The 21,788-nt window shown below is 33.5% G+C and overlaps 3 protein-coding genes across 5 annotated transcripts; 2 read left to right on the forward strand and 1 right to left on the reverse strand.

Annotated features, from left to right (window-relative positions):
- The first annotated feature begins 127 nt into the window (after positions 1 to 127).
- LOC123915367 lies at positions 128 to 8,464 on the forward strand. Its single transcript, XM_045966494.1, has 14 exons — positions 128 to 1,684; positions 1,955 to 2,071; positions 2,236 to 2,390; positions 2,473 to 2,683; positions 2,782 to 3,019; positions 3,416 to 3,566; positions 3,752 to 4,042; positions 4,506 to 5,802; positions 6,293 to 6,430; positions 6,708 to 6,859; positions 6,967 to 7,177; positions 7,272 to 7,509; positions 7,697 to 7,847; positions 7,931 to 8,464. Exons 1-14 carry the CDS (start codon positions 412 to 414, stop codon positions 8,240 to 8,242), a joined length of 4,935 nt encoding a protein of 1,644 aa, XP_045822450.1. The 5' UTR covers positions 128 to 411; the 3' UTR covers positions 8,243 to 8,464.
- An 854-nt stretch (positions 8,465 to 9,318) lies between these two features.
- Positions 9,319 to 13,347, forward strand: LOC123913222 (G-type lectin S-receptor-like serine/threonine-protein kinase At4g27290). 3 transcript variants are annotated; one of them, XM_045963858.1, is made up of 7 exons: positions 9,319 to 10,761; positions 10,989 to 11,120; positions 11,197 to 11,348; positions 11,455 to 11,665; positions 11,746 to 11,983; positions 12,327 to 12,480; positions 12,678 to 13,347. In XM_045963858.1, exons 1-7 carry the CDS (start codon positions 9,492 to 9,494, stop codon positions 12,963 to 12,965), a joined length of 2,445 nt encoding a protein of 814 aa, XP_045819814.1. In that variant the 5' UTR covers positions 9,319 to 9,491; the 3' UTR covers positions 12,966 to 13,347. The 3 variants fall into 3 exon arrangements, with proteins under 3 accessions (XP_045819814.1, XP_045819815.1, XP_045819816.1); XM_045963859.1 differs by having other exon boundaries at positions 9,338 to 10,761; positions 11,305 to 11,348; positions 12,678 to 13,264; XM_045963860.1 differs by having other exon boundaries at positions 9,354 to 10,044; positions 12,678 to 13,257.
- Positions 13,348 to 13,615: 268 nt separating this feature from the next.
- Positions 13,616 to 21,413, reverse strand: LOC123913224 (U3 small nucleolar ribonucleoprotein protein IMP4-like). Its single transcript, XM_045963861.1, has 9 exons — positions 21,102 to 21,413; positions 20,929 to 21,012; positions 19,332 to 19,441; positions 19,162 to 19,212; positions 16,433 to 16,576; positions 16,273 to 16,362; positions 15,131 to 15,237; positions 14,919 to 15,003; positions 13,616 to 14,064 (listed from the first exon to the last, which is right to left on the reverse strand). Exons 1-9 carry the CDS (start codon positions 21,211 to 21,213, stop codon positions 13,966 to 13,968), a joined length of 882 nt encoding a protein of 293 aa, XP_045819817.1. The 5' UTR covers positions 21,214 to 21,413; the 3' UTR covers positions 13,616 to 13,965.
- Between the last annotated feature and the right edge of the window lie 375 nt (positions 21,414 to 21,788).

Raw genomic sequence — 21,788 nt, forward strand, 5'->3', positions numbered from 1 at the left:
TTTGACAAGTGTTCGACTTATACTTTCATGACAGAATTTTCCCCTTAGAGCACTCGTTAGCATGACCCTTAGGTGAACACTACGCTAAGGTAACTTTGTGGTGCTGATGCTGATTGTAAATTTATCCTTCAAATTTTGCAGCATTAATACTTTTCGCCCTGCCTTTTCCCTTTCCTTTGCGTCATCATGTCACACGTAACACTAGAAAGACTTCACTTGAAAATGAATTGGTTATCATCTTGTCAACAAACCAATCTTTAAGTTGAGTAGACTAGATTATACACCACAAACTTGTTGATTTTGTTTGGTATTTGCATCAATTAGCACGCACATGGGAAGACTTCGATCACTAAGTTGTCTCAATGGAATTTGATAAAATGAAAATGATGAGGACAAACCCACAAAAATAAAATGGAGAACCATAATATGGCGCTAATGCTAATAGTGTTTGCTTTCTTGTTTTTCTCCGTGTCCACTTCCTCTAAACAGAATACTCTTACTTCAAATAAGTTTATCCAATATAATGAAACTCTCGTTTCTGCAGATGGAACCTTTGAAGCAGGGTTTTTCGATTTTGGAGATCCACAACGCCAATACTTTGGTATATGGTACAAAAGCATATTACCTAAGACTATTGTGTGGGTGGCCAATAGAGAGACACCAGTACAAAACTCAACGGCAATGTTGAAACTCACTGATCAGGGAAGTCTTGTTATTCTTGATGGCTCCAAACGCACTATCTGGAATTCTAATTCATCAGGAATTGGAGTGAAACCAGTTGTTCAGCTTTTGAATTCAGGAAATCTTGTTCTGAAAGATGGAAACAACACGCAGAACTTTTTGTGGGAAAGTTTTGATTATCCTGGTAACACTTTCCTTGCTGGAATGAAGCTCAAAAGTAATTTAGTTACTGGTCCATATAGATATCTCACATCTTGGAGAAACCCTGAAGATCCTTCTGAAGGTGAGTATTCGTATAGGATAGATACACATGGTTTTCCTCAACTGGTTACTGCAAAGGGAACACGATTTTTGTATAGAGCAGGGTCATGGAATGGATTTCTTTTCACTGGTGTTTCTTGGCAAAGAATGCATAGAGTCTTGAATTTCTCTGTAGTATTTACCGACAAAGAAGTCTCTTATCAATATGAAACTTTGAATAGTTCAGTTATTACTAGAGTGGTGCTTGATCCATACGGAACTTCACAACGTTTTCAATGGTCAGATAGGACACAAAATTGGGAGGCTATAGCTAATCGTCCTGCAGACCCATGTGATGATTATGAATTGTGCGGTGTTGACTCTTACTGCAATATTGATAATGTTCCAATATGTGAATGTTTGGAAGGTTTCGTTCCAAAATTTCAACCAAAGTGGGAGTCATCAGATTGGTCTGGTGGTTGTGTAAGGAAAACACATTTAAATTGTATCCATGGAGATGGATTTTTACCGTACACAAACATGAAGTTACCAGATACATCAGCATCTTGGTTTGACAAGAGCATGACCCTTAAGGAATGTAAGACAATGTGTTTGAAAAACTGTTCTTGCACTGCATATGCAAATTTGGATATTAGAGATGGTGGGAGTGGCTGCTTACAATGGTTTAACAACATTGTGGACATGAGAAAACATCCAGACCAAGGACAAGACATTTACATACGGCTCGCATCTTCAGAACTTGGTATTTTCATTACCTATTACATCTTTTGCCTTTTCAGTTGGATATATAGCACAAATTTATATATTTCACCATTTGTTTTGATATTATCAAGCACTGTTGTAAACTTGAAATCATTCTCTTTTCACTTCTAGTAAGCTATTTCTAAGAACAGTTTATCATGAATCAATTCTAAATTGAAGTTCTGTTGTTCTCTATATATGCCTTTTTCTTTCTTTTAATTAAGCTTCTATACCTACCTGCTTGTTGAGTGACATTTGCTTCAACCCTCAGATCATAAAAAGAATAAGCGGAACTTGAAGCTTGCTGGGACTCTTGCAGGGGTTATTGCATTCATTATAGGACTAACCATTCTTGTACTGGTCACATCAGTATATAGAAAGAAACTTGGTAAGCCAAGTGAAAAAGTTATGATAAGTTATGATTTAATTAAATAGTACTCAAATAGTGTTGCAAATAGAATTAGTTTACAACTTACAATGAATTCTGAAGTTTAATTGATGTGTGTGTCCCTTTACTTTGTTAACATTAAACCACTTAAATTGTTTCTTTAGTGTATATAAAAAAGTTATTTCACTGGAAGCACAAGAAGGAGAAGGAAGATGGTGACTTGGCAACAATATTTGAATTTTCAACCATCACTAATGCAACAAATAACTTCTCAATCAGAAACAAGTTGGGAGAAGGTGGTTTTGGACCAGTGTACAAGGTAAATTCTTGGTCACCAAGTTAAATTATCACCTTATTTCACCAGGTACTGTAAGCACTAAACTTTCCAAAATTATTACTAGGGCATATTGGCAGATGGACAAGAGATTGCTGTTAAGAGGCTTTCTAAAACATCGGGACAAGGAATCGAGGAGTTCAAAAATGAAGTAAAGTTGATGGCAACACTTCAACACCGTAATCTTGTAAAACTTCTTGGTTGTTCTATTCAACAAGATGAAAAAATGTTGATCTACGAATTCATGCCCAACAGAAGCTTGGATTACTTCATTTTTGGTATGAACTTTCACACCAAGCATATATTGATCTCAACTCTTCTCTTGCCAAAATTTAGTTCTGTTGCTGACTTAAGAATGCAATGTGAAATCTGATAGATACTATGCGAAGCAAATTACTAGATTGGACAAAGCGTTTGGAAATTATTGATGGGATTGCTCGGGGTCTGCTATATCTGCATCAAGATTCTACACTAAGAATCATACATAGAGATCTCAAGACAAGCAATATTCTTCTTGATATTGATATGATCCCAAAGATATCAGATTTTGGTTTAGCCAGATCATTTATGGGAGACCAAGCTGAGGCTAATACAAATAGAGTCATGGGAACATAGTAATTTCAACTTATTTATTTCAAGTTAAAGCTTAAATAATTCTTTAGTCTCTAATATAATCGTTTTCAGTTTTAGTTTCTATGAAACATTTGTCAGCTTTAACTCCTAAAACATAGGAAAGATTAGTTTTTGACTTCACTTTTTTGGTTTTATTCTTTGGTAATATTTGTTCATATTGGAATATGTAGACCATATTCATTTTGGTGCTTAGAATAATGATTATACATGTACTATGTTCAATATGGACAAACATTACAAGGATGGTTTTCTATGTTTTAGGCATTAATACTGATAAGAATGTTTTAAGTACTAAATGCTACAGGTACCGAAAAATTATTTAAACCTATAGAAAGTTTTGATATATTTTTTCCCAACTTCAATATTTTTTCTTGTAGTGGATACATGCCTCCAGAATATGCAGTGCATGGATATTTCTCAATAAAATCTGATGTTTTTAGCTTTGGAGTTGTTGTTCTTGAGATAATTAGTGGTAAGAAGAATCGGGGATTTTGTGACCCTCTACATCATCTAAACCTTCTTGGTCATGTAAGTTTTTTAAATGTATATGTTTTTGTATCTTATGACACACTATATATATCTGATTTACTTATATGGACGAAATTAAAGTCCAAGGATACCTACACAAAAAGGATTTATCAATTATCATTACATCAAATGAAAATTGAGTAAGGATTGAGCTTACTCTTACTGTAACGTTGGTGTCATTTTAGGCATGGAGACTGTGGATTGAAGAAAGACCAGAGGAGTTGATAGCCGACATATTATATGATGAGGCGATATGTTCAGAAATAATAAGATTTATTCATGTAGGTCTATTGTGTGTACAACAGCAACCAGAAAATAGGCCTAACATGTCATCTGTGGTTTTTATGTTGAAGGGTGAAAAGTTACTCCCAAAACCAAGTGAACCAGGGTTCTACGCAGGAAAAAATATTAACACAATCAGCGCAGGATCTTCTTCAAAAGAGTGTTCAAATGAAGCTTCAATCTCATTGTTAGAGGCCCGATAGAATGCCATTGTGACATTTAGGATGAAATTTGGTTTTGCCAAACAGAGATAGATAGAGCATAGAATACTGTGTTATAGTACATGTGTAATTTTATGTTAGTATTATTCAGTGATTCTAGATAAAATGTAATCTTAACAAATACGAGAGAGCGTGTCTTAAAAAGCGTGATAGAAATATTTTAAAATTTATCACTTGACAGTGTAATATGCCAAAATCAATAATTGTGTCACGCATTTACAACGTTGAATCATACTAATCTAGATAGTGAAGTGAATGACATATAGTTCACCTTAATTATACCTGTCCCCTATTAAATGTATCAACCTACACTGAACCTTTATCCTTAACTGCAATCTCAACTTTCCTACTACTATTCAATTCTGCACAACTTGACTGTAGTATGACATTGACTTTAATCTCTTCTTCAAATCAATGTTTGATTAAATGCACATAGAAGCTAATAACCAAACACACACACACAATGCAAACATACAAGGTTCTCATGCTAATGTTTCACACTTTCTTCTTCTGTATCATTCCAATTTTATCTATACAATATGAAACTTTTTCCACTATTACACCAAATCATTCTATCCAAGGTAATCAAACTTTAGTGTCTTCAGCTGGAACTTTTGAAGCTGGATTCTTCAACTTTGCAAATTCAAAACTCCAATACTTTGGTATATGGTACAAAACAATATCACCTAAAGTCTATGTTTGGATTGCCAATCGAGATTCTCCAATACAAAACTCAACACCAATTCTAAAACTAACATATCAAGGTACTCTTACTATTTTTGATGATTCTGGAACCATTATATGGTCCTCCAATGCATCAACAATTGCGGTGAAACCGGTCTTGTCGCTTTTAGATTCAGGAAACCTTGTTGTGAAAGATGGAGAGAGAAATCTGTGGGAAAGTTTTGATTACCCTGGTGACACTTTCCTTGCAGGAATGAAACTCAAGACAAGTTTACTAAATGGTCCTTATATGTCTCTTACATCTTGGAAAACTGTTGAAGATCCTTCTTTAGGTGAGTTTTCTTATCACATAGATTTTCATGGATTTCCTCAATTAGTTACTACAAAGGGAGAAAATTTATATAGTAGGGGAGGAGCATGGAATGGTTATGCTTTTGGTGGAGTTTCATGGCTAAGGAATCTTAAGTTGTTCAAATTTTCTCTAGTTTTCACTGATATGGAAGTTTCTTATGATTATGAAACATTGAAAAAAGAAACTATTACTAGATTATGGCTTAGTCCAACAGGTTCTTCACAGAGATTGGTATGGTCAGAGAGGAGAAAAGATTGGGATACTATATCGACTCGTCCGATGGATGCGTGTGCATATTATTCAAGTTGTGGTGCTAATTCTATCTGCAATATCACAAACTCTCCAAGAATATGTCAATGCATGGAAGGTTTTGTACCTAAGTATTATGAAAAGTGGAATTCTTTGGATTGGTCTGGTGGATGTGTTAGAAGAATAAGGTTAAATTGTATTGGTGATGGATTTCTAAAGCACTCAGGAGTAGAGTTGCCAGATACCTCCTCTTCCTGGTTTAACAATAGCTCGAGCCTCGAAGAATGTGAGAAAATATGTTTGAAAAATTGCTCCTGTACAGCATATGCAAGTTTAGATATTAAAAGCAACAGTGGCTGCTTGCTTTGGTTTGGTAAGATAAGGGACTTGACAAAACATATAGACCAAGGACAAGATATTTTCATAAGACTTGCAGCTTCAGAGTTAGGTATTTTTCTCAGTCACCTTTTTGGCTTAATTAGTTGAAGTATAAATATGCAATTTTCGAGATTTAATCCCTAAAAGAATTTTTCATTTTTAATTCCTGAAACATATGAAATAATTTCTTTTGGCCATTGCTGATATGGTTTTAGCTCCTCTATAATATTTTATGCAAATAGAGTTAGTCCCTATTGTGAATAAGGAGTTGACTTGTCCTCTTAATTATAATTATCAGTTTGTTTCTAGAATAAGGAAAACAAATCAGATATTGATTTGTTCTCATTAAATGTAATTATTTAGTGTAATTACCTATATACCCTTGTAACCTCTATATATACAAGAAATAGCAATGAGAAAGGCATCAAACCAATAATTCTGACACCTATGTCTATGCTAGGTGGTCGATTATTTTGTCACAGTCAGCTTCCTTTTCTTTCCTAAATTGCAAACTTCTTGCTGCTTGTTTGTTCATGGAGAATGCTTTTATTGTTCCTCAGGTCATAAGAGGAACAATTGGAGCTTTAAAAACAAGAAGCTTGCAGGGGCACTAGGATCGGGGGGAATCATTTTATTCATTATGATTCTTGGAGTGGCCACATTTACATATATAAAGAGAAAGAAGCTTGCAAAGCCAGGTGAATCTAAAGTAAAATTATGATTTTGTTCTAGTTTCAATAGTAAAGTGTTTTTACATTGTCAATCATCTGTAACCATTGGATCACCAAGATTATTTAACTTCAATCATATTTATGTTAAAAGTAACACAAAAGAAGGTTTGTTATTGATTGACAGTGTAAAAAGACTTACGCTGACCGTGCATTGAAATCAATTTCATTCGAATATTAGAATGTAAAGAAGTTTCCTCCAAATATCCTTTTAGTTATACTCAGTTGATATCTCCTACCATTTTAGGGATGCTAAAAATATTTTATAGGAAGCACAAAAGAGACAAGGAAGATGTGCAGTTATCAACAATATTTGGTTTTTCAACCATATCTAATGCCACAAATCACTTTTCAGACGATAACAAGATAGGAAAAGGTGGTTTTGGACCGGTATACAAGGTAATAAAATTCATTCAAATAAGCCTTGGTTAACAGCATCGATTAAGTTGTATGACGATCAAGGAACTTCTTTATTTATTTCAAAATTTTCGGAAAATTATTGTCAGGGCGTATTGGAAGATGGACTAGAGATTGCAGTCAAGAGGCTATCAGAAACATCAGAACAAGGAGAAGAACAGTTCAAAAATGAAGTCATGTTGATGGCGAAGCTTCAGCATCGCAATCTTGTAAAACTTCTTGGTTGTTCAATTTACCAAAATGAAAAGCTCTTGATCTATGAATTGATGCCCAACAGAAGCTTGGATTATTTCATTTTTGGTTTGAAACTTAACACTATGCAAATTATGGTTTTTCATTTTACTCTTTGTTATTACTTAGTTACCACACTGACTTTAAAAGTGGATTTTGTTAGATTCAACGCGAAAGAAACAACTAGATTTGAAAAAAAGATTCCAAATTATTGATGGGATTGCTCGAGGTCTGCTCTATCTTCATCAAGACTCTAGATTAAGAATCATCCATAGAGACCTCAAAACAAGTAATATTCTTCTTGATAATGACATGAATCCAAGGATATCGGATTTTGGTCTGGCTAGAACATTTAAAGGAGATCAAGATGAGTCTAACACAAATAGATTGATGGGAACATAGTAAGTAAATCTTCTGAGTTATATAGTTCCACTATGTTGCAATTCCATTTTAAAAGGCATGCTGAATCAGCCGGTTAAATCAGTTCAGCTATGAACCGGCTTGTTCGACGGTTGAACCAGATTGAAACCGGTTTGATCTTCAGTCCGATTTTTACATTGATTTTCTAACTACATGGTTGTGCTGCAGTGGTTATATGCCACCTGAATATGCGGTGCATGGATGTTTTTCAATCAAATCTGATGTTTTTAGCTTTGGCGTAATTGTTCTCGAGATAATTAGTGGGAGAAGGATTCGAAATTTTTATAACCCACATCATCATCTTAATCTTCTTGGTCATGTAAGTTTAAAGTTTATATATTTTAGGATCAATATTTTTTTCTGCAATCATCTAATAGGAAATATTTGTGACATTGATTTCAGGCATGGAGACTATGGAATGAAGAAAAGGCACAAGATCTCATAGATGATATATTCCATGGTGCAACTATTCCATGTGAAATATTGAAATGTATTCATGTTGGTCTATTATGTGTTCAACAAATACCAGAACATAGACCAAACATGTCATCTGTGGTCTTAATGTTGAATGGTGAAAAACTGTTGCCTGATCCTAGCCAACCTGGGTTCTATACTGCAACAGCTCATCATCCAATTCAGGTAGAATCTTCTTCAAGAAGTTATGGAGACTGTTCACAAAATGAAGCTTCTATGTCATTGTTAGAGCCACGATAGAATATCATTGTGTATTTTGTTAATACTTGATAGTGCTACTAGGATTAAAAGGTGCATTTGGAGAAACTTATTTGAACTTATCTTATGACAGAAGTGATTGTATAAGTGTTTGTGAAAGCTTATGAGAGCTTATCATATTTTTATCAATGATTGATCAAATACCTTTTATGCAGTCACTATTTGACTGGGAATCTCTTCGAATTGTTTCTACTTTGGCCTCTATTATCTGAATACCGGTTCTTGTTTCTCCCCCTAGATTCAGTAACCAATACCTCTGACTGTGAAGGAGAGTTTTGATACTTTCTTCTCATCTCTTCATTCAAAATATTGCTCGTAACAAGGTCCATTGACAACACATCGGCAACAGCAGAATTAGACAATGACATTCTGAACGTTTTCCACAAGTCAGGCAAGGAACTCAGAAGAAATAACCCTTGAATTTCATCATCAAACTTAATACCAATGTACTTTGATTGAATTAATTAATGAATTGAATAACTTTCATTCGTAAGTCTATTTCTCTATAGTTATTACCTGTTTTCTTCGTATGCAACTGCTCAATATTATCCCATAATAATTTTGCATCTTTCTCTCCACTAATGTGGTTCAAAACGTTGTCATCAACCCATCAACGAATAAAAGTTTACTCATTATAAATTATGTCATTTGGCTTTTCTGTAGCGAACACAGGATGGTTAAAATTCTTCGCAAAAAGAAGATCCTCCATCTTACCTTTCCAAAGGGCATAATTTGACCCATTCAAGGTCACCATACGTCAAATTCTCATTTAGCTATTTCGAAAAATACAGGGACAAATTTGATTGACGAATGAAAATTTAATAATGGTTTTGCCTATTTACTCATTTTTAGAATAATCAGTGATTAGGTTGAGTTAGAATTTGTGGATGCGATGTTTTAAATTTTATCACTTGACAACATAAAAGCCAAAATCGATAACTATACCTTCGCTATTAACTAGAAATTAGATACTAGTCAAAATCAATAATTGTGTCACGCATTTACGGCGTTGAATCATAATCTAGATGGTGAAGTGAAGGGCCCCTATTAAATGTATCAACCTACACTGAACAACTTGAGTTGCCATGCCAATCCTTAATTGCAATTTCTACTATTCAATTGCGCACAACTTGACTGTAGTAGCACTGACTTTGGATCAATCTCTTCTTCAAATCAACATTTGATGAAATGCACATAGAAGCTAATAACCACACAGTCACACACACACACAATGCAAACATACAAGGTTCTCATGCTAATGCTTCATACTTTCTTCTTCTGTATCATTCCAACTTCATCTATACAATATGAAACTTTTTCTGCCATTACACCAGATCATTCTATCCAAGGTAATGAAACTTTAGTGTCTTCATCTGGAACTTTTGAAGCTGGATTCTTCAACTTTGCAAATTCACAACTCCAATACTTTGGTATATGGTACAAAACAATATCACCTAAAGTGTATGTTTGGATTGCCAATAGAGATTCTCCGATACAAAACTCAACGCCAATTCTAAAACTAACATATAAAGGTACTCTTACTATTGTTGATGATTCTAGAACCATTATATGGTCCTCCAATGCATCAACAGTTGCGGCAAAACCGGTCTTGTTGCTTCTAGATTCAGGAAACCTTGTTGTGAAAGATGGAGAGAGAATTCTGTGGGAAAGTTTTGATTACCCTGGTGACACTTTCCTTGCAGGAATGAAACTCAAGACAAGTTTACTAAATGGTCCTTATATGTCTCTTACATCATGGAAAAGTGTTGACGATCCTTCTTTAGGTGAGTTTTCTTATCACATAGATTTTCATGGATTTCCTCAATTAGTTACAACAAAGGGAGGAAATATATATCATAGGGGACCAGCTTTGAATGGTAATGCTTTTGGTGGAGTTTCATGGCTAAGTAATCTTAAGTTGTTGAAATTTTCATTAATGTTAAATGATAAAGAAGTTTCTTATGAATATGAAACTTTGAAAAATGAAACTATTACTAGATTATGGCTTAGTCCATCAGGTTATTCAGAGAGATTGGTATGGTCAGAGAGTAGAAAAAATTGGGATATTATAACGACTCGTCCGTTGGATCAGTGTGCATATTATTCAAGTTGCGGTGATAATTCTGTCTGCAATATTACAAACTCTCCAAGAATATGTCAATGCTTGGAAGGTTTTGTACCTAAGTATTATGAAAAGTGGAATTCTTTGGATTGGTCTGGTGGATGTGTTAGAAGAATAAGGTTAAAATGTAGTGGAGATTGGTTTCTGCAGCATTCAGGAGTTGAGTTGCCAGATACATCCTCTTCATGGTTTAACAAGAGTTTGCGTCTTGAAGAATGTGAACAAATGTGTTTGAAAAATTGTTCATGTTCAGCATATACAAACTTAAATGTTAAAAGTAATAGTGGATGTTTGATTTGGTTTGGAAATATAAAGGACTTGAAAAACAATATAGACCAAGGACAAGATATTTTCATAAGACTTGCAGCCTCAGAGTTAGGTATCTTTTTCCACTTTCTAAGACACTTTTTTGAGTGTACACACGTTGACACTGGCAAAATATAATTCGAAAAAATCGAAGTGATTGAACGCAACACACACATATCTCCAATCTAAAGTATCAGTGTTATATTTTGTCAAAGTGAACTTCCAAATTGAAGTAGTGCTCCAAAATACATTTTATTTCTTTTAGTATCCTTACTAAATTGTAATCTTGTTATTTCTTAGATCATGGAAGAAATAGGAGGAGCTTTAACAAAATGAAGCTTGCAGGGGCACTAGTAGGAGTCATTTTATTCATCATGATTCTTGGACTAGCCACACTTACATATATAAATAGAAAGAAGCTTGCAAAACCAGGTGAATTTAAAGTAAAATTATGTTCCTCCAAAAAATCCTTTTAGTTATACTCAGTTGATATCTCCTACCATTTTAGGGATGCTAAAAACATTATATATGAAGCACAAAAGAGATGAAGAAGATGTGCAGCTATCAACAATATTTGGTTTTTCAACCATATCTAATGCCACAAATCACTTTTCAGACCACAACAAGTTAGGACAAGGTGGTTTTGGACCAGTATACAAGGTAGCTAAATTCATTCAAAGAAACCTTGGTTAAAAGCATTGATTAAGTTGTATGACGATCAAGGAATTTCTTTACATATTTCAAAATTTTCCAAAATTATTGCCAGGGCATATTGGAAGATGGACTAGAGATTGCAGTAAAGAGGCTATCAGAAATATCAGCACAAGGAGAAGAACAGTTCAAAAATGAAGTCATGCTTATGGCGAAGCTTCAGCATCGCAATCTTGTAAAACTTCTTGGTTGTTCAATATTCCAAGACGAAAAGCTCCTGATCTATGAATTGATGCCCAACAGAAGCTTGAATTATTTCATTTTTGGTTTGAAACTTCGCACTATTTCATTTTACTCTTTGCAATTATTTAGTTACCACACTCACTTTAATAGTGAATTTTGTTAGATTCAACGCGAAAGAAACAGCTAGATCTGATCAAACGATTTCAAATTATTGATGGGATCGCTCGAGGTCTGCTCTATCTTCATCAAGACTCTAGATTAAGAATCATCCATAGAGACCTCAAAACAAGTAATATTCTTCTTGATAATGATATGAATCCAAGGATATCAGATTTTGGTCTAGCTAGAACATTTCTTGGAGATCAAGATGAGTCTAACACAAAAAGATTGATGGGAACATAGTAAGTACATCTTCAGAGTTATGTAGTTCCACTATGTTGCAATTTCATTTTGAAAGTTAGACCGAATTGGCTGGTTAAATCGGTTGAATTAGGAAGCGGCTAGTTTGATGGTTGAACCAGATTGAACCATAATTTAATAGCACTAATTGATCCGTAGTTTAACCGGTTTTTTTTTTATAAAAAGTTTTACATTTTTTAATGCTTTATTCATTTATTTATTTGTTATGTGATTCGACTCTGGCTGAATAGATTGAACCAATTAAACCACGACCTAGAGGTCTAATCGGTTTGATCTCCGGTCTTATCTTTACATTGATTTTCTAATTTCATGGTTTTGTTGCAGTGGTTATATGCCACCTGAATATGCGGTCCGTGGATGTTTTTCAATCAAATCTGATGTTTTTAGCTTTGGAGTAATTGTTCTTGAGATAATTAGTGGGAGAAGGATTCGAAATTTTTATGACCCGTGTCATCATCACCTAAATCTTCTTGGTCATGTAAGTTTAAAGTTTAGTTAGTTTAGAATCATTATTTCTTTACTTCAATCAATACTTTCTCTGTCCATTATTATAAGACTCACTTACAAAATCAAAGGTATTAAGTAGTTTAAACAATAAATTTGTCAAAAAAGTATGTGTTACATTTTCATAACTACCTGTATAACAATAAAATATTTTTATCATTGCTTTTTCAGGCATGGAGACTGTGGGGTGAAGAAAAGGCACAAGAGTTAATAGATGAGTCATTCCATGGTACAGTAATTCCATGTGAAATTTTGAGATGTATTCATATTGGTCTACTATGTGTGCAACAAAGACCAGAACATAGATCAAACATGTCATCTGTGGTCTTAATGTTGAATGGTGAAAAACTGTTGCCTGAGCCTAACCAACCTGGGTTCTATACTGCAACAGCTCATCATCCGATTCAGGTAGATTCTTCACAAAATGAAGCTTCTCTGTCATTGTTAGAGGCACGGTAGAATATCATGTTGATACTTAGTAGTACTTACAAGGATTAAAGGTGCATTTGAAGGAACTTATTTTATGACAAAAGTGCTTGTATAAGTGACTTGTGATAGCTTAAGAAATTAGTTTATGGGACATCTTTACGCTTTTCAGCTTATTTCAATATAAATTCTCCATGATATCAAAAAGATATTCATAAAATAGAGGGAACAATTATGGAAATAGATCCTGATGTCCATATAGAAGCAAACATTGGATTTGGATGTCAATATAGCAGAATCATGCAAATAAGTTTTCATGATTACTAAGTCAACATTTTATTATTTTATGACATCAACATGATCATGTATATGATATGAACAAACAACTAATAACCAACTTCAATAATTCTGGACCCATCTTCCTTGACAAAAAGAACTAACACATTAAATTTTAGTCATCAAATATTTATCAATGATTGATCAATCTTTTATGCAGACTCTGACTGGGAACCTATTCCCATCATTTTCTTGTATAATTGTTTTTTCATGTTTCTACTCTTGCTTTCTATTACAAAAAACATTTTACTTTTTTACTTGATTTTTTATTCACGTATTGTTGATGCATAACTTGACGGTAAATGAAATCCATTTTTTCAATACGAAGTTTTAAAACGGAATAAAAACAAGACAAGTCTAATAGAGCTTGTTCATAGCTTTATCAAAAACTTAAACTATAATAATCATAAAAAGTTAAAATACACAAACCCTTACTAAGTTTAGTCTCCAAATTGTCAGCAAATGACATCATATATAAAAATTAAATTCTCAAAAAACAAAATTCATCAACAATTAAACAGCAAGCACATTTCAATTTCCATTTTCTAGTAATTTTGTTGTGCTGAAGTGTTGATTCCAAAATTTCAGCTTTTCTTTTACGGTCACAGACTCACAGTGAAATGCTATCCCGAAGAGAATGTTTAATACCCGCACCTTCACTAACACCGCTCTAACATTTGCTGTTATTATGCCTGCATCAATTACTGAGAAACTTTCTCTTCCTGGTAGTGTTCATGTAAGGTCTGATGACCCATTCTGTTTGAGCTTCAGCTTGATCCACTGTTCCCAATTTTATCTGCAAAAGTTTCCAGAAACATGAGGACAAATTTTTTATATCCAATATTAGGAATAAGATTGGGGTTTAATGTAAACTAGTATGTGCAAAAATAGGAAGTAACCTAAGCCAACTTCAATAAAATTCCGAAATAAACACTTAAGAAGAAAAAAAAAAACGAAACGAACTTTTGTAATAATTGAGTTTCTCCATAAACGTCTATATGCTAACAAGTCTCAATTTTTTCACAAATTCTCTCGTACAGCTTTTCCATAAACATCTACATGCTTATAGAGAGTTTTTCGAAAGGGATGAACCCTTGGGTTTCAATTAGTGTTCCTAGTTAAGATGCAAGAAATAAAGTCATTCAAGAGAATTTTATCAGGCGTCGATAAATATTGGATGGTCAGCAGTTTGTTTGCCTTACATAGCATGGTAACCAAAAAAAATCTGCTACTTCACAATTTAAAGTGGATATTTCTTATTGGATTAGACTCTGACAAGCAATAGCATTCATGATCACTCATTGAATTAGAGGTGGTAAAAACATCAAGATAATCAAATGAAAAGTAACTACATAATTGAATACAAAATTGTTTATAAGAAAATATTGAATTATGGTAATAATAAGAAAAACGGAGTAGAAAGTGGAAACATATCAGATAATCCATGCAATTCACGCCCACCAAACTACAATGTTTAAGAAAAACCTTCAAATCCCAGTTACAGCAATATCTTCAAGTAACAGAAATTGTAGAGGCTTTTTAAATTTTATTAGTATGGAGGCTTCAATCCTCCATCATAAAATTACTAACAAAAAAAAAAACATTAAAAAAATAAACAAAATCAATAGTGAACATAATTGCAACACAAACCTGATATAGTCGCAATTCAAACCGTGGACCAATTTCCTTCAATGTTACAGATTTAGGACCCCCTTGCTTTTCATGTATATGATGCCTGTATGCAGCAGAAACAATATTTCAAATGAGAAGGAAACAAACCCCTAATAAGAAAAAGATAACAGAACTCGAATACGCAATTGTAAAGAAGGCCAAATGCACAAAACCGCATAAATGCAACCAACCTGAATGAGATATAGTCAGACTTGTTAGCAAATGTGATGATTCGTTTTGTGTCCGGTTTTGGCACTGGAAATAGATATTTGAGAATGGTGGCAGTCCTTTCACCTAACTGTTTACAGTCCAAAAGAAATTATATGAGCAGTCAGCACTTGGCATAAAAGTAGTGTTACTATTTTTATAGATGGTAATTATTTTTGTTAAAAATATTCTGACGTATGCAGTAGATTAACCTGACTGTTTACAGTCGAAAAGAAAGCATATGAGCCGTCAGCATAAGCACAAAAGTAGTGTTACTTTGTTATAGAAGGTAATTATTTATGTCAAAAATATTTTAAATGTTATTGATGGTGATTAGGTTTTGTTAAGATTGAGTTTTCAGAAGCATTTCTTAAAGATGGTAGGGAAATAAAAAAGAAAAGAGAAATCATCGCGAAAAGATTCTGATAGCATATTGCAATCACAAACAAGTATCAACGTTTTCAATGTAAACATATGCACGGTGGACTCCTAAACTTCCTTCCCACAAAATCATATAGAATATATTGAGAGGTTTAACTTTATTGACCAACGTTCACCAATGTTCCAGTGATGGAGCACCTTTTCTTTTCCAAATTGAATACCCCATGAATACCTCAAAAATGATTTTTAACCACATTTTTTCCGTATTTGAATAAGAAATGAACCAATGAAACTGAAAGACAAAATTGTCAGAATGTCGGGTGAATAAGGGGTTGTGAAAACAACAGACCATTAGTACTACTAGTGAAAATGGATTTGGATCCTCTCCAATTTTCCCTCATGTTTTCTCTCCTTTTGTTTAATCCAATGGTTGATTCTTTCTCTTCTTTCATATATCAACCATTGATTAAACAAAAGGAGAGAAAACATAAGGGAAAATTGGGGAGGATCCAAATCCAGTGAAAATTAGGGACTTGAATCCTCTCCTTCCCATTTTCTCTACATCCCTCTCCTTCCTCTCTATCTCTCTCTTAATTTCAATCTCTCTCATTAAAAATTAATAAACAAAGTAACAGAGAGAGTGAAATTAACAGAGAGATAGAGAGGAAGGAGAGAGATGGAGAGGATCCAATTTGGAAAATTAGTATATACAAAGATAATAAAGCTGATATTGAATTATGAATACCTTAGTATTGAAATTATCAAGAATAATATGCGGATAAGCCTCAGGCATGGTTTTAACGGCTTCTTTGTCTTGAATTTCATGCCTTGTAACCTTCAAGAAACAACAGATTAGCATGTAGTCTCCTAAAATCTATATATTCAACACTAAGACTAACACTTACCACATTGAGTAATCCAAAATATGCAGTAGGACCATATGGTAAATGAGAAACTATTAAACCATCTGGCACACCACGATGTTCATGAACCAAGATAACATCTGTAAAGTCATGTGACCGGCAGGATTCTATAATCTCTGAAACAACCTGAAATGAAAGATCATTTGGTATTATTTTTCAAGAAAAGATCATCAAGTATCAGTACAATTATAATTGATTAGTTAAAGGTGTCTAGCATTAATAAATTATTATATTCAAGTATATTATCATGCTTAAGCCAACAAATGTAAATGTTGGACAGGCAAAGATTAGATTTCAACCATATTGGACAAATACAGTCATACTATTCAAGATTATTAGTAAAACAAATTACTTAAGTTAGAGTCACATTAGGAGACAAATTATCATTGATACTGGATTTACAATTAAAAAATTTAAATTTCATGTTCAAAGAAGTTTAAAAAAAAAATTATATAGAAATATGGTTTTCATGTTGAACAATAGATTATGTAGGAGTTAGAATAATGGAACATAGTGGCATGGGTGCTATAAATGTAACGTGTAAAATGTTGGCAGCGAATCACCAATGATATATATATATATATATATATATATATATATATATATATATATATATATATATATATATATATATATATATATATATATATATGTATCAAATTCTTTAACCAGAAGCAAGAGTAGTAAGGTGTGTATCACATTGGATTATCCCAAGCATATCTAACATTAAAAATGAAACCATATCAGTATATTAACTTCACAGCCTAATTAATGATGTAGGAGGATTTCTTCTGTATTTTATTGTTTTAGTTATATTTAGTTTTATTATATTTTAGGTTGATTCCTTATTTTTATATTTTAGGTAGATTTGTAATTTTTATTTAGCTAGGTTTGTTATTTTTATTTTTACAATCTTTTAGGAGATTTGTTAATTTTATTTTTCACTCCTATTTAAGCTAAATTATTGTAGCCTTGAAGGCAGTTTTTTGATTCAATAAAATTATTCGAGTTTTATCTCAACTTTCGGTGGACTCCGAAACCCTATTTTGACAAGTTTGTGTTTGCGGCTTGTCTTTATCCATTAGGTTTAGCGTTTTGCTAACCTAGCGTTTCCGTTCTGCGTCAGTTGGTATCAGAGCAGGTTTCTCCTGTTCTTTTCCTAACGTGATCAGATGGGAGATCAACCGGTGACGAAAGCAGAGTTTTACGGTGCCATGACGGCTTTAACCGCGGCCATCACCGCTCTGACAACACAGGTGACAACGTTATCCAACAACAACCGAAACTACAACAGCAATAGAAACAATAACAACAACAGAAACGGCGACAACAACCGCAACAACCCATCTACTGATGACTCGAGTTCTGAGGATGAGGAAGTTGTGTCCGAAGAGGGAGGTGAAGAGAATCCAACTAGGATAAAAAAAAATTGTCTTGTGCAAGTCTGGTGATCCACAACTTGATGTCGACCTACCTGTGACGGCTCCGTTTAGGCCAGATGTATTTGTGCGAAATCCGGCAACAACCTCACCGCCACTAGAACCTCCGGACACTAGGATGCAGGCGGCGACTTCCATCTCAGCAAAACCTCCGCATCACAGCCGTCACATTGAACTAAAGGATTTGCTTATAGATCGGGTTCAATTCGGATTTTACCTTAAATCTTATGGTTTAGGCACTAGCTCAAACATGTTAACCGAGTTGGGTCAAATACCCTTTTGTGATAAATTTCAAATTCTGTGTTCTATCTTTGAGCAATGGAACCCCGGTGGTTATTTGGATGTGTTGACACGAGACAGGTCCTCTCACTTAATTCAATGGGATCCAGGAGGGTGGTCTCTTGTTCATTGGAGGAGTCAACCTGCAAAGGAAGCTCTTTATCAAGACGAGAACTCGGGGTCGAGTTCTTTTGAGGTAGAGGAGTCTGATGTAGGAGGATTTCTTCTGTATTTTATTGTTTTAGTTATATTTAGTTTTATTATATTTTAGGTTGATTCCTTATTTTTATATTTCACCTAGGTTAGTTATTTTTATATTTTAGGTAGATTTGTAATTTTTATTTAGCTAGGTTTGTTATTTTTATTTTTACAATCTTTTAGGAGATTTGTTAATTTTATTTTTCACTCCTATTTAAGCTAAATTATTGTAGCCTTGAAGGCAGTTTTTTGATTCAATAAAATTATTCGAGTTTTATCTCAACTTTCGGTGGACTCCGAAACCCTATTTTGACAAGTTTGTGTTTGCGGCTTGTCTTTATCCATTAGGTTTAGCGTTTTGCTAACCTAGCGCTTCCGTACTGCGTCAATTAACTTCGCCATAGAGTGTTTTCACACAATGTGACAAAGGATTTCAGACACTAGGATTTATCCAGCTCTTCAGTACATCACAGTATATATATTTTGAGCATTTTTGCAGACCATATGCAAATGCTATAATTTAGTATTTGTCTTTATGGGCATCGCTTTGGTGCACTGCTTGTGGTTGCGTCAAGAGAAGTTAGCTAGATTGCTTTCAGTTTTATGATGATATCCTATTTTCCCACAATTTTTCTCTTACGAGTTATAATATAAAATGTTATGATATTATGTCACTAATTGCAAAAATATTTTTTTCCTCTGAGAACTATATATGAACAAACGACCAAATAATCAATTTTTCATGTTACAAACACAGAAAATGATAACAAAGGATAAAATGGTAAAGGTTCAAACCTGATTACCACGATTCATTCTTTGAGCATTGGGAAAGACAATACTCAACTCCTACACAAAGAAATGATGATAATGATATACAGTGAGTTCAATATAGCACCAAACAAACCAAACAAGGTATGTTCACTACATATTTGAAACCATCAGCAATATAATGAAAACAAGCAAACCTTTACAAACCGTTGAAGAGGAGCGGTTGGATTCCTGGATGTGGTCAGCAGAATTTTAGGATCTTTCTCGGCAGCAAATGCATACTCATCATCAATGTGTGTTCTTGGGACTGAATTCAACACATCACAAAGTATCAAAACCCACAAATTCACAAAACACAACGAACCCCATATTGAACGGCACAATTAAGAGAAAATATGATGTGCAAGAGGTTTATCAAAGAGAAAGGTGTAATAAAAACCAAAGTCTTCTGGCATTCCAAATCTAGTTTAGATCCAAAGTAAATAACTACTATTTCAAAAATTGATAAAAGTGACTCTTTTTTCAGCTTTCCACTGATAAAATTCAATGAAGACATTTTGTTCGATACCAATACACTATTAAGCAGCATATAGCTCCCAATTACAAGGCTTTCAACCTTTCATGAGTTAGCTCATTGTGAAACATTTGTGAGAACTTAGATAACTTATCTATGATGTATTCAGCATATAATCTATATTTTTAATTAAAGAAAACTATAAACTATTATGTTCCTTCCTGAAGCTGCAAAGTCATCAACTCAGATTGGATTAGCTTCTACTTTGAATAAAACTTGATTAAAAAATTAGGATGATTCTTTACTTTCGATAAAATCTCTATAAGCTTATAAGTATTCACGAAGAAATCAAACAAGAGAGAGTTTGAAAAAAAAATTTATATTTTTTCTTTTTAAAAAATTATTATTTATTAAAGTAGCCATAACATAACTGCCATTTTTACACATGTCTTACGAGGGGATTTGAATTGCATCTCTCAAAGTTACAAGATCATACTCTTACCAATACAACTCATGGAGAAAATTGGTCTAGCTATGGATTAAACTCTAAGTACTCCTGATCAATTCAACCTTAACCACTTGAGCCCAACCACTTGGTTTATATTTTGGGTTTCACAAATGTCTCCTCTACTATAGAGGTAACGCTATTCGAGGTGTGTTGTGTCGGACACTAAATATGTGTAGACCACTCCCAACCAAGATTCAAATCTTAGTACACCATGTTATGGGAGTCTAGCCCCTTCCGCTAGACCCAACCCCTGTCAGCTCCCAACCACTTGGTTTAAAAAATATTAATTACTTAAAAGCTCAAGGTTATGTTCATAGACTCATAACATTAACAATAAGAATTTAATTTGTATACACCGATAGTGTAAAAATTCCATACACATGCATCCGATCAAATCACTTCCTGACACCACTTTTTTAGGTTACTTCGTAAAACATCTCTACCAATATCTACTATAGAAATTAATCTCTAACAATAATGCAAAAAGATAAAGGGCCTGTTTGTTTGAGATTTTTAAAAAAAATGATTTTTTTTGAAAAAAATCATATTCAAGATTTTCAGTTTGTTTACCATCATAAAAATCTATTTTTTTTAAGATGGTGAGGGATGATGAGTGATAAAAAAATGGATTTTGATAAAAGCTATTGAAAATAGATTCTCGTTTTGATGAAAAAAATGATTTTTTTACTAACATTCACTCAGCAGCAACCAAACAATATTCACAAAATTCACTCAAAATTTGAAAAAATCAAAAACCTAAAAAACACAATACCAGCTGTGTTTTCATCTTCCAGATCAATTTCGCGACGAAGTTGCGCTTCCACGTTTCTAAGCTCAGTAGGTATAGGCTTTCCTTCTGCAAAAATTAAAAAAACAAAATTAAACAAAAATTAAGAAAAATAAAAATAAAATTGAAAAGGTTAAACGAAACTGAATGATGAAAACCTTGAAGAGCTTCTCTGATTTTGCGTTTATTCTCATAATTCACACGCTCTTTTCCTTCTAAGCTTTTTCTATACAAATACTCTTTCTTCAAACGTTGGTTTCTACGTGTCATTTTTTTTGAACAACTGAACTAACAAAATCGGTGAAATTAAAGTGAAGAGTGCGCGAATAGGTTAAAACTGTGATGGTGGATAGACGGTGAAGGAGCTGTACGCCGGCGGGAATGCGTCGGCGGAGGTCGATGAGGGTGCGGCGAGGAACTGTGGCTCTGCTTGAAGTGAGTTGTGTTTATGTTTTGCTGTGTGTGGTGGTTTAATTATTTATTTTTGATAAAAAAAAAATACCTAACCTAAACGGTGCCGTTTCCTTAGACACCAATTTTCACCAAACTGTGGACTAGGGTTGAAACTTGAAACATTATTATTATTATTATTTTTAATTATTATTGAAACATAAAGATTTTTTTGTTGATAAACATAAATATTAATCTTACGAAAAAAGAATCTTAAGTGACTCAAGTATATATCAATTTTTAAAAATTTAATATTTATTTTTACCAACTTCGTCGCGAAATTTTTACCAATCTAATTTTTGTTTAATTTTATATTTATTTTTACCAATCTTACGAAAAGTTGCTTGATCTTAAGTGACTCAAGTATATATCAATTTTTTAAAAAAATCTACCAC

This window comes from Trifolium pratense, linkage group LG3 (genome assembly GCF_020283565.1).
Source record: "Trifolium pratense cultivar HEN17-A07 linkage group LG3, ARS_RC_1.1, whole genome shotgun sequence".
Classification (NCBI taxonomy): Eukaryota; Viridiplantae; Streptophyta; class Magnoliopsida; order Fabales; family Fabaceae; genus Trifolium; species Trifolium pratense.